General features: G+C 35.8%; 1 protein-coding gene across 2 annotated transcripts in view; it reads right to left on the bottom strand.

Moving 5' to 3' along the window:
* The window catches only part of BRIP1 (BRCA1 interacting protein C-terminal helicase 1), a 190,342-nt gene that overhangs the window by 109,226 nt on the left and 67,250 nt on the right, over positions 1 to 13,866 (bottom strand). For both annotated transcript variants that reach the window (XM_011979158.1, XM_011979159.1), the window contains 4 exons: positions 12,841 to 12,973; positions 3,865 to 4,019; positions 920 to 1,085; positions 354 to 494 (listed from right to left, as the gene is read on the bottom strand). In XM_011979158.1, the coding sequence (XP_011834548.1) occupies positions 354 to 494; positions 920 to 1,085; positions 3,865 to 4,019; positions 12,841 to 12,973 (595 nt within the window). The remainder of the gene's footprint in view (positions 1 to 353; positions 495 to 919; positions 1,086 to 3,864; positions 4,020 to 12,840; positions 12,974 to 13,866) is intronic.

Here is a 13,866-nt window from a genome sequence, read left to right on the forward strand (position 1 = left end):
AATAAATAAATAAATAAATAAATAAATAAATAAATAAATAAATAAAATACAAATAATTATACCATGAGAACTAAATAAATCAAAATTTTGTTTTCATTACAAAACTAAAACTTATTTAAAAGAAGAAGCTGAAATACAGCCTTTTGCATCCCAAGTGACTGGATTATTTCCTTCTGTAGACACACTATTAAGTAGCTGACAGATTTTCTTTTATTATAAAACTGGAATGTTGAATTTCCTATCAAGATTTACTTCCTGGCACTTCAAGTACCTTCTAACTTGTTTATATAGAGTTATACTGAAGTAAGTAGAAACACTGAAGGCCTTCAAAAAAAAAAAAAAAGAAAACTAACCTGTGAATTTTTAATGACATGATTAGCCTCCAGCTGGACAGTAAATGTAACACCAAGTTCTGACGAAAAGGATTTCATTGGTGATAATGTACCAGATGTCAAAACAATAGTCTGAACTTTGCCATTAATATCTGAAAAGGCCTAAAAGAAAACAACATTAGATAAATAAAATTATCTTTAAAAGAGGCTGGGCAAAGTGGCTCACACCTGTAATCCCAGCACTTTGGGAGGCTGAAGCAGAAAGATCGCTTGAGTCTAGGAGACCAGCCTGGGCAATATGGTGAAACCCCGTCTCTACAAAAAATAGAAAAATTAGCCGAGCATAGTGACCCTTGCCTATAGTCCCAGCTACTCGGGAGGCTAAGGTGGGAGGATCGCTTGAGCCCGGGAGGTCAAGGCTGCAGTGAGCTAGATTGCACCACTGCACTGCAGCCTGGGTGAAGAGCAAGACCCTGCCTCAAAACAACAACAACAACAAACAACTATTTTTAAAAGAGTCAACCACATTTATTAAAATGCTGGTACTGAGCAGGAAGACAAAATCTCCATTTACATGATGAGCTTACCACAGCTGGATTTAAGCACCAAAAGTTTAGCACACGAACTGCCGTTTTCTGTCGTGAATGTTTCTTATTTTTTGGTAGAATCAACAACCCATTTTTATCTGAAATATCAATCTGATTTGTCCAGGAGTAAGTCTGTTGAATTGCAATTTTATAATCATCTGCAAATCTAGATGCAAAGAAAAGGCTAATTAAGTGGCAAAACTTTGTAAAACCTATGACCCAGCTACATACAATATAGAAACTGATTACATTAAAACTCATTTGAAAGAGCTGGTACCTTCCTATTCAAAAATAACATTCTCCTTACCATTAATTAAATTCAGTAATTCTGAAATTAATTAAGTCATTAAATCACAGAATCAACTGATTCTCAGAGGGAATATTAGAAATCATCTAACCATCTATCTTTTACCAGCTACTTCCTAACCTCATTTTCAAACATTACATATGTCAGGGCAGAAGCAGAATTAAAATCCAGGCCTCCTAACTCCCAGTCCAGAGCTCTCTGCATGCTCTACTATATGATGAGTTACAAAATAGAAAAGAGCATTATGGTTAAAGAAACTAAAAGGTGGGTTATACTTTTTTATTATATGAGAAAACAGAAAGATAATTTTTACTGAAAGTTTTTAAAGTATTAGCAACAAATTTATAAAATTCTTACATTCCTTTGAAACCTGAGTCTCAGCCTTCATCTACTTTTAATGAAGGTGCTGAACCAAATGACATCTGTGATACCATCCAGTTTATAACTACTTTCAATATCAATCTAGAAAATGGCTAAGCTTAAAAAGAATAAAATGTGGCTGGGCATGGTGGCTTACACCTGTAATCCCAGCACTTTGGGAGGCTGAGGCAGGCAGATCACGAGGTCAGGAGTTTGAGACTAGCCTGGCCAACATGGTGAAACCCTGTCTCTACTAAAAATACAAAAAATTAACCGGGCGTGGTGGCTGGTGCCTGTAGTCCCAGCTATTTGGGAGGCTGAGGCAGGAGAATGGCGTGAACCCGGGAGGTGGAGGTTGCGGTGAGTCAAGATTACACCACTGCACTCCAACCTGGGAGACAGCGAGACTCTGTCTCAAAAAAAAGAAAAGAAAACAACGGGGAAATCTTCATGATATCAGATTTGGTCATGATTTACTGGATGTGACACTAAAAGTACAGGCAACAACAAAAAAGGAGAAAGATAAATTGGATTTCAACAAGATTAAAAAGCTTTTCTGCATCAAAGTACACTATCAATAAATGAAAAAACAACCCACAGAATGGGAGAAAATATTTGTAAAGCATATATCTCTTACAAGACTGACATCCGGAATATATAAATAACTACAACTCAACAACAACAACAAAACAGTAATTCAAAAATGGGCAAAAGACTCCAACAGATATTTCTCCAAAAGAGACATACAATTGGCCAATAAGCACATGAAAAGATTCTCAACATCTCTAGTCATTAGGAAATACAAATAAAAACCAGATGAAATCACTTGATACCTATTAGGATGGCTATTATAAAAAAATAAAATAACAAGTGTCAGCAAAATAACAATTCTGATATATGCTGCTACATAAACTGTTGGCAAGGATGTGTAGAAACTGGAACCCTTGTGCATTGATAATGGGAATGGAAAATAATGCAGTTGCTGTGGGAAACAGTATAGTGAGTTCTCAAGAAGTTAAATGCAGCATTACCATATGATCCTGCAATTCCACTGCTAGGTACTTATATACACCCAGAAGAACTGAAAGCAGAACTCAGATATTTGTACACCAACGTTCATAGTAGCATTGTTTACAATAGGCAAAAGATGAAAATAACCCGAATGTCCATTAACATAAGAACAAATTAACAAACTGTGGTATATATATACAACGGAATGTTATTCAGCCATAGAAAGGAATGAAATTCTGATATATGCTACTACATAAATGAACTCTGAAAACACTGTGCTAAGTTAATTGAAATAAGCCAGACAAAAAAAGACAAACATTGTATGATCGCTCTCATGTGAAATACCTAAAAAGGACTTCATAAGATGAAAATAGAATACAGGTTAGCAGGGGATGAGGGGAAAGACTCTAGGGAGTTATTATTTCATGGGTACAGAATTCCTATTTGGAATGATAAAAAAATTTCTGGAAATCTCTGGAAATGAGTACAATGTACAACATTGCAAATATACTGTATTTAATGGCACGAAGTTGTATACATAAAATGGTTAAAATGGTATATTTTATGTATATTTTACCACATACACAAAAAAATACCAGAACTAGGTTCTACTATAACTTAAGTTATAGGATGAGAGGGATTGGTTGTTTTTCATTTTCCACAGTTCGTACAATAAAAAAGGGACTTTCTGACACTGTAGGAACATAAGAAAACTTTAGCAATCGAAGATAAAAATTTAATATGATTTAATTAAATATATTTAATGATTTCAATATTCATTAATATAAAAGACTAATTTTGGCCAGGTTGGGCTCACGCTTACAATCCTAGCACTTTGAGAGGCTGAGGTGGGAGGATCACTTGAGGCCAGGAGTTTAAGACCATCCTGTTCAACATAGTGAGATCTCATCTCTACAAAAAAAATAAAAAATTAGCTGGGTGTGGGCTGTGCACACCTGTAATCCCAGCTACTCAGGAAACAGGTGGGAGGATTGCTTAAGCCCAGCAGGTCAAGGCTGCAGTGAGCTGTGATCACACAACTGCACTTCAGCCTGGGTGACAGAGCAAGTCCCTGTCTCAAAAAAGCATCAGACTAATTTCAATTCCTCTAAGCCTGTGTCAATAACAGCAAATATATAATAATACCTATAACACTTGTTTTCAAGTCTCCTATTTACTCACCCAAAATTGGTATGTATTAAACACATACTAGCACCCAAATTAGGCTATTTTTAAAGGAAAATACACATTAGTTATCTTCACTTACCTGCTATTTTGCCTAAAAAGATAGTCAAGCACCATAAAAAGTCCTTTAAGCATTATTTGAGTTGATGCACTAATAATAGGTACTTCTCTTGCCTCCTCTTTACCATAAATTGGTGAGATTTTTTCCTCTTTTTGAAGAACAGCAGAAAAATGTCCCTATAAGAAATTACCAAATTAAGTGTAGAGGGGTTGGGAGGGAATTGGAAATAGAAACTTCTCAAAAATATAATGAAACCCAAACAAAACATGCATTGAAATTTTAGGTGAACAGAATTGCTACAGTTTGATAGTCTGACTTCTCCGAATCTCATATTGAAATGTGATCCCCAGTAATGGAAGTGGGGCATATCGGAAGGTTTGAGATCATGGCGGGTAGATACCTCATGAATAGATTAACACCCTCCCTCGGTGGACAGGAGGTGAGTTAGTGCTCTGTTAGTTCCCATGAGAGCTGGTTGTTAAAAAGAGCCTGACACCTCCCTCCCTTCTCTCTCTCGCTTCTTCTCTTGCCATATGATCTGTACAAACCAGCTAGTTCCCTTTCACCTCTTGCCATGACTAGAAGCAGGCTAAGGTTCTCAAAAGCAGATGTTGGTGACATGCTTCTTATACAATAACCAAATAAACCTCTTTTCTTTATAAGTTACCCAGCCTCAGGTATTTCTTTGTAGCGATACAAACAGACTAAGACAATTATTAATAGCACAATACTAACAATGTATTTTAGATTGCCATATTAGCAAAATTCTCCTCAGAGTCAAAGACTCTTCAATAATAAGTTAGTATTTAGAAGATTCATTACTTCTCGGTCAATCAGGGTATTATTTGGTGCCTTTCAGAAGTAAGGAATTAAATAAAAATGTAGCAAGTAGCTTCTCCAAAAGTCTTTAAAGAATTGATATGTTGCCTTAAATCCATGAATTATTTCCAGAAAGTAATTTTGATGCTGAGAATAATATGACTACATCACAAGCAAAGCTAAATGACTTAAGGAAACAATACATGTTAAATAACAAAATGTATGTTAACTGGCTCATTGGTCTTTACATGGCTCATAAGTTTTAATAATGGATGAAAGTGTGGACAATAAGACAAAATTATAAGAAAACAGAAGAGTACGTTTCCCAGATTGTAAAAGAGAAAATTCTGGATACTGAAGCAATAAAAGATATTCGTGACAACTCTGATGTCTGACAATAAAATGTGTTCAATGAAAATAAAACGAGGAAATAGGATAAATAAGAACGATACATTTTAGTATTCAGATATATTGTGAAACAACACAAATCTATAAGAGTAAAAATCAGCCTTACTGAACAAAACATTAAAGAATACAAATAAGTAGAAAGACTTAAAAAACAAACCAACAAAGAACAAACAAGACAGACAACATGAATGTGGAAAAATATGCAGCCCTGCAATGAAATACAAATATCAAACTATTCTTTTTGAAAAATGAAGTCCCCTCAGCAACACCTTACATTAAGGCTTAATATCCTTCTCCAACACTGGCAGAACACTGGCAATTTACTCTGATAAAATATAGAAAATATAAACTACTAAAGGTGAGGTGCTGTACTAAAAACAGAAGGGCTAAATGAAATACTACATAATGAATCATGAGAGTACTCCGAGCTCAATTCCCATTAGGTTACCCACACATTGGCAGCTGGGTTGGGGGTGGGGGATAGAAAAATAGAAAACTAAGCAATGGAAAAATAAATAAAAGTTAATTATGGTTCCTTAGGAAACATACATAAAGCTGTATAAAAATATAATCAAGTAAGCTACATTACATTACTATCATGAGCTATAATGATACATACACATGATGATATCCACACTGAATATCAATATAACTATACTGGCAGAATAAAGAGTGAAGAGATAAAAGAAAGAAGGGAAGAAAAGGAGGAAGCAAAGGAGGAAGAGAGCGCGTATGCGTGTGTGTGTGTCAGAGAAGAGCGTGTGTGTGTCTAAAGGAGCTAAATCATCATTATAATTAAGAGAAAGTCAACAGAGAACATCTAAAATTGAAAACTCAAAAGAAGCAGAACCCACGTTATTTTTTTAAATGTGGTTAAATATCAGAAAAAACCACTACAAGAGATAAAAGTGAGAATTGGGATTGAGGAGTGGGTCAGAGGAATACTTTTCTCAACAGAACTAATTGACTCTTTAAATTCTATAGGTATACTACTTTGGTAAAAATTAATTTCTACAAATTTTGATAATCATAATGACAAATTTCTTAGCCAACTAGAATCAGGGCAAATTTCCTTAAATAAAAATGACTATAAAAATATATAATAAAAATATATTGTATGTATATAAGATATAAAATAATATAAAAATAACCCACAGAACTCACTTTTAAAAGGTAAATTTTAAGCACATGAATTAAATTATAGCTCAATGAAGTTGTCAATTAAAAAATTTTTAACCACAGCAAACATCTCAGTAAAGGGTACAATACTAGTAATTGCTCCTTTAAGCAACAAAACCAGGATGTCTTTTTCTTTTTTTTATTTTTTTTTTTTTTTTTTTTGAGACGGAGCCTTGCTCTGTCACCCAGGCTGGGGTGCAGTGGCGCGATTTCGGCTCACTGCAAGTCCGCCTCCTGGTTCATGCCATTTTCCTGCCTCAGCCTCTCAGGTAGCTGGGACTACAATCTCCCACCACCACGCCCGGCTAATTTTTTGTATGTTTTTTAGTAGAGACGGGGTTTCACCGTGTTAGCCAGGATGGTCTCAATCTCCTGACCTTGTGGTCTGCCCGCCTCGGCCTCCCAAAGTGCTGGGATTACAGGCATGAGCCACCGCGCCCGGCCCAGGATGTCTTTTTCATTGCCTGTGATAAACAACGCACTGGAAGTCTGCGCCAGCATAGTAAGAAACAAAAACATGAAGAAATTAGAAAGAAATGAGAAAGAAGCCGGTCATTATTCAGACAATACAGTTATCTATATGGAAAATTTAAGATAATCTGTGGACAAACTTGTAAAATAATTCAACAAGGTGGTTAATAAGACAATTATAAGATAAATAAAAATCAAACACCAGTTTGATATAGCAATAATAATTAAAAACGTAATTTTAAAAATATATCATTTGTAATGGAAACAGAAACTTTAAGCTACCGAAGAATAAATCTAACCAAAAGTATCTAATCTTTTAAAAATAAAATTATAAAATGTTATTGAAAGATAGGAAGAAATAATAATGAAGAACTATATCTTGTCATGAATGGGAGAACTTCGTAATGTAAATACATGAATTCTTTCCAAATTAATCTATAAATACAGTGCAATTACAATAAAAGTTCCAACAGAACTTTTCCTGAAGATTATAAGCTAATTCTAAAATTCAAATGGCTGAGTAAAACAAAGGACAGCTGATACAATTCCAAAGGAAAATAATGAAGTGAGGGATATGCCTTTACTATATATAAGCACTTTTCTTATCATTAATTAACAAACGTGACAAATTAGAGAAAAAGAATGGTGGAACAGAATCAAGTCCAAATATAAATTCACACATATATGAAAATTAGAGGGGCTGGGTGTAGCGGTTCACTCTTGTAATCCCAGTGCTTCAGGAGGCCGAGGTGGAAGGATGGCCTGAGGCCATGATTTCAAGACCAGCCTAGGCAACATAGTGACACCCTGTCTTTACAAAACATAAAAAAATTAGGCCAGGCATGGGTGGCTCACACTTGTAATCCTAGCACTTTGAAAGACCGAGGCAGGTGGATCACTTGAGCTCAGGAGCTGGAGACCAGCCTGGGCAACATGACAAAACCCCATCTCTATAAAAAATAAATAAATAAATAAATACAAAAAATGAGCCAGGCGTGCAAATATACACCATGGAATACTATGCAGCCATAAAAAAGGATGAGTTCATGCCTTTTGTAGGGACATGGATGAAGCTGGAAATCATTCTCAGCAAACTATCACAAGGACAGAAAACAAAACACTCCATGTTCTCGCTCAGGGGTGGGAATTGAACAATGAGAACACTTGGACACAGGATGGGGAACATCACACACGGGCCTGTCATGGGGTGGGGGGAACGGGGAGGGATAGCATTAGGAGATACACCTAATGTAAATGACGAGTTAATGGGTGTACCACACCAACATGGCAGATGTATACATATGTAACAAACCTGCACATTGTGCACATGTACCCTAGAACTTAAAGTATAATAATAATTTAAAAAAAAAAGAATTACCATTTGACCCCGCAATCCTCTTACTTGGTATATACCCAAAAGAAAATAAATTGCTCTACCATAAAAAAAAAAAAAAAAAAAAGCCAGGCGTGGTGGCACGCTTGTGGTCCCAGGTACTTGGGGGTGCTGAGGCACAAGAATTGCCTGAACCTGGAAGGCAGAGATTGCAGTGAGCTGAGATCACACCACTGCACTCCAGCCTGGGTAACAGAGTGAGATTCTGTCTCAAAATGAATAAATAAATAAATAATTAGCCAGGTGTGGTGATGCATGCCTGTAGTCCCAGCTACTGAGGAGTCTGTGGCAGGAGGATCCCTTAAGACCAGAAATCCAAGGTTACAGTGAGCTATGAATGCACCATTGCACTTCATTCTGGGCAACACAGCAAGACCCTGTCTCTTAAAAACAAAAAAAAAGTTAAAAAATAATTTTTTTAATTAAAAAAAAGAAAATTAAATAGGTAGCAGAGGTGGCATTACAAATTAGAGGGAAATTAATATGCACTATTTAGGAAACAGTGCTGGGACAAATCTCTATCCATACAGGAAAAAAATTGATTCATAAATTCACAACATAAACAAAATGAATCCAAGGCCTTGCAAAAGTATTTATAAATCCCATCCTTTATAAACAATAAATACCTTAAAACTTTTAGGAGAAATATAACATAGGATAAGAAAAGACTGCTTAAAGTAAATTCAAAAACCACAATTCATAAGGGATGTTCATATCAGAACTGTTTATTACACTGGGAAACTGGAAATAACCTATATTTCAACTTACCAGATTAATCAATTCAGAATATGTACACTCATAAAAATGCTACACTGCAGTTAAAAATTATGTGAAGGAATCTTTAAATAGGAAAAGTATACATAATATATTGTTAAATTAAAAGAGGCTAAAAGAAATGTGTCATATCAGAAATATATTTATAATAAGCAAATATGGGAATAGAAGGCATAAGGAGACATAAATCACAATGTGCATAATGTTCATCTTTGAGTTTATGAGTCATTTTTCTTTGTGCCATTCTGTATTTTCCAGTTTTTTTCTTCGACATACATTTTATTTGTACATTTTATAACTGACATGTAACATATACAGTAGAATGAACTAATCTTACATGTACACCTCACTAAATACACACACCTCCCCATGTAACTAACACCCAACCAGGATACAAAACATTCCTAGAATCCCAGATATTCCTTTGTGCCCCTTCTCAGCCCAAACTGCTCTGAACCCCCACATAGTTGTCAACTTCTGTCACCATAATTAGGTTGGTCTGTTCTTCAATTTCATAAAAATAGATTTATACAGTTTATACCCTTTTGAATCTGGTTTCCTTCACCTAACATAATATTTAAGATTCATCTAGGGTCAGGCGAGGTGGCTCCTAGCACTTTGTGAGGCCATGGTGGGCGGATCACCTGAGGTTGGGAGTTCGAGGCCATGGTGAGCAGATCACTTGAGGTTGGGAGTTCACGGCCAGCCTGACCAACATGGAGAAACTCCGTCTCTACTAAAAATACAAAAAATTAGGCGTGGTGGCGCATGCCTGTAATCCCAGCTACTCGTGAGTCTGAAGCAGGAGAATCACTTGAACCCAGGAGGCAGAGGTTGCAGTGAGCTGATATTGTGCCACTGCACTCCAGCCTGGGCAACAAGAGTCAAATTCCATCTCAAAAAAAAAAAAAAAACAAAAAAAACTATATAGTTGTGTTGGAAGTAGTTCATTTTTTATTGCTATGTAGTATTCTACTATGTGAATATGCTACAATTTATCCCTTTTTTTAAAAACAGGGCCTTGCCTTGTGCCCCAGCCTGGAGTGTAGTGGTGCAATCATGGTTCACTGTAGCCTCAACTTCCTGGGTTCAGGTGATCCTCCTGCCTCAGCCTCCCAACTAGCTGGGACTACAGCACACTGCCACCATACCTGGCTAATTTTTTGTATTTTTTTTGTAGAGACAGGGTCTCACTATATTGCCCAGGCTGGTCTTGAACTCCTGGCCTCAAGCAATCTGCCAGCTGCAGCCTCTCAAAGTGCAGGATTACTGGCATGCACCATCACCCTCAGCCCCATTTTACTGTTATATAAATAACTTTCAAAATGCAAACAATTTATGCAAAAAAAATTATGAAAGATGTCACAACATGGAAAAATTCTTATAATAGATACCACGTTGCATTTTAAAAATGCAGGGCAAAAATTTATGTATATCCTGATTAAAATATATGTTTTAATAGTCACATACCCAGAATGTTATTGTGATCATGTTAGCAATTATTTTCATCATTTTTTGTTCAAAAACCTCTTTGAGAAATAACATCAGCAAGATGGAAGAATTTGTTTTCCAGCCAGGCGCGGTGGCTCACACTTGTAAGCCTAGCACTTTGGGAGGCCAAGGCAGGCGGATCACTTGAGGTCAGGAGTCTGACACCAGCCTGGCCAACATGGTGAAATCCCGTCTCTGCCAAAAATACAAATATTAGTCGGGCATGGTGGGGCATGCCTGTAGTCCCAGCAACTTGGGAGACTGAGGCATGAGGATGGCTTGAACACAGGAGGCAGAGGTTGCAGTGAGCTGAGATCACACCACTGCCCTCCAGCCTGGACAACAGAGTGAGACTTTGTCTCAAAAAAAAAAAGAATTTGAGTTTTCCATTGTCATCTCCCAACAATGAACCAATTCTGACAACCACCCACATATGAGAGTACCTTTGTTAAGAGTCTAAGAGTCTAGCAGAGAAGTTCCAGGACCCCATTGGAGCAAAAAATCCAAGAACAGATGCATTGAAGAGGGCAAAAAGTATAGTTTCATATTATCCACATCACCCCTGCCCTATGGAAGTACAGCTCAGTGCCAAGAGAGCCTCCATTAGCCCACAATTCTTCCCATGGGGAAAAGTGAGAATATAGTGAGTGATTAATGAAATAAAGAAAATGTGGCACATATATATATAATGAAATATTATTCAGTCTTAAAAAAACAAGAAAATTTTGCCATTTGCAACAACATGGATGAAACTGGAAGTATTATGTTATCTGAAATAAGCCTGATAGACAAATACTGCATGCTATCACTCATATGTGTAATCTAAAAAAGTTGTACTCATAAAAGCAGAGTCCTCAGCCCCAAAGTTCACTGGCAAAGATATAGAACAACAGGAACTTTTGTTCATTGCTGGTGGGAATGCAAAATGGTACAGCCACTTTTTGTCAAGAGACAAAGTCTTGCTATGTTGCTCAGGCTGGAGAGCAGCTATTCACAAGCACACAATCATAGTGCACTACAGCCTCAAATTCCTGGGTTCAAGCAATCTTCCTGCCTCAGCCTCCCAAGTAGCTAAGACTACAGCCGCATGCCACCATACCCAGCAGTTACAGCCACTTTTGAAGACTGTTAGCAGTTTCTTGCAAAGCTAAACACAGTCTTACCATATAATACAACAATTGTGTTCCTAAGTATTCATACAAATGAGTAGAAAGCTTGTCACTAATAGAAATGTTTATAGCAGCTTTATTCACAATTGCCAAAAACTGGAAACCATCAATGTGTCTTTCAGTAGGTGAATGGATAAACTGTGGTACATCCAGATAACGAAATATTATTCAGCTATAAGAAGAAATGAGCTATCAAGGCAAAAAAAATGCATGGAGGAATCTTAAATGCATATTGTTAAGTTAAAGAAGCCAGTCTGAAAAGACTACATACTGCACAATTTCAACTATATGGCATTCCGGAAAAGGCAAAACAATGGAGTTAGTAAAAAAAAAATCTGTGGTTGCCAAGGGTTTGGTGGGTATGGGCGTGGTGTGGTGGAGGGATGAAGAGGTGTAACACAGAAGAATTTTAGGACAGTGAATACACTCTGTATGACATTGTAGTGGTGGATTCCTAGGCAAAATCTAATTGAACTCTACAACACAAGGGGTAAACCCTAAGGTAAACTATGGACTTAAATGAACAATAATGTATCAATAATGGTTTATCAATTGTAACAAATATACTACACTCTTGTAAGAGATCAATAATGGGGAAACTGTGGAGTTGGTGTGTATTGTGTATGTGTATAGGTGTGTAGCTGGGAGTGGAAGTACATGAGAATTCTGGACCTTGTGCTTAATTTTTCTCTAAACCTAAAACAACCATTCTAAAATACATAATCTAGTAATTTAAATAAGTAAATAGGAACAAAAAAAAGAAAATATATTCTTATCTGCAAAAAAAACTAGAAAATATAATGAAATTTATGCAGCCTCTATTTAGAAAAATGTACAAAAGTATATACTCATAAAATTTTGCATATAGCTTCATAAGTTTCATAGTCTTCCAAAGCCTACTCATGATCTCTCCATGAATATCAGGTTTATAATTTCTAAATTAAGATGAACAAAATAGGAATTTCTCCTCTTTTTATTTTCTAAAATTTTTAACTTTTACAATTGACTAAATAAATCTACAACCTAAAAATATTGACTCCTTTTAGCTTTAAACAAAACAATTAATCCCTTTAAAGACTTATTTCCTTCAAATTAAGTAATGCTATGTTTTCAGCCACAATTTACCCATGCCATCACCTAAAGATTATCAAATTTAGATAATAAAATTTTTTAAAATTTAAATTGCCATATTTAAAATTTCTGGGTTACTCACTAGATTTAATCTGGATTTAGTCATGACTAAATCACTTCTAATTCACTAAATACATTTCACGGGTAGAAAAAAGATCTTACCTGCAAAATGGGAAAAGTAGCAGTGGTGATGCCCATTTTGTGTAAATTTAAGAGCATTTCATTTCCACTCCATATTTTACAAGCTGATTCATAATCTCTTTCTACAAGATATTCAGAGTTTGCTTCTAACCAACTGAAATAAAATAAAACAATTTTGTCAACCAGTATCATACTTACATGCACTATTTCAACAGAACAAGAGAATCATATTTTCATGCATTGATCTGTATTTCTTGACATTCTTAGGACATGAATGTGGATTAATTAAGAAATCTTTTAAAAAGCATGCATGTTTCATATTGCAAAATAAACGTTATATAACTAAAAAGAAAGCTTTTATTCAGAAGAAACAAACATGCATATGATTTCCCACTTGTTTTGTGGATTCACATTGCTTTACTTAGCTAATGTCTCTTCAACTGAGAGCCAGGTGTTAGGTACTTATCCCAAATATATATAAAAGGAAATGCAAAACAACCTAATAAAGAAATTAAAAGTGTTACATATTAACACAAAAAAGAGAATTACTAGAAAATATATCAATACATTCATTGATCTATATGCACATTCATACATTAAGTGTTTGAATGCCTATTTTATTCCAGACATTGTTCTGGGTAGTGAAAGTAACAGCAGTTGAATAAAATAGGCAAGGTCCTTACTCTCATGGAAATTACATTCTACTAAAGGGAAACAGGAATAAACATAAAAACAAATACATAAATAAGAAAATATCAGGTAGCCATAGGATACTATACAGCCACAAAAAAGAACGAGAACATGTCCTTTATGGGAACATGGATGGAGCTGGAGATCATTATCCTTAACAAACTAACGCAGGAACAGAAAATCAAATACTACATGTTCTCACTTGTGGGAACTAAATGATGAGAACACACGGGCAAGAGGGGAACAGCACGTATCGGATGGTGTAGGGTTGGAGAAGGGAAGACGATCAGGAAAAATAACTAATGAGTATAAGGCTTAATACCTGGGTGATGAAATAGTATGTACAAGAAACCCCCA

The sequence above is a fragment of the Mandrillus leucophaeus genome, unplaced genomic scaffold, assembly GCF_000951045.1.
Source record: "Mandrillus leucophaeus isolate KB7577 unplaced genomic scaffold, Mleu.le_1.0 Scaffold20, whole genome shotgun sequence".
In the NCBI taxonomy this organism is placed as follows: Eukaryota; Metazoa; Chordata; class Mammalia; order Primates; family Cercopithecidae; genus Mandrillus; species Mandrillus leucophaeus.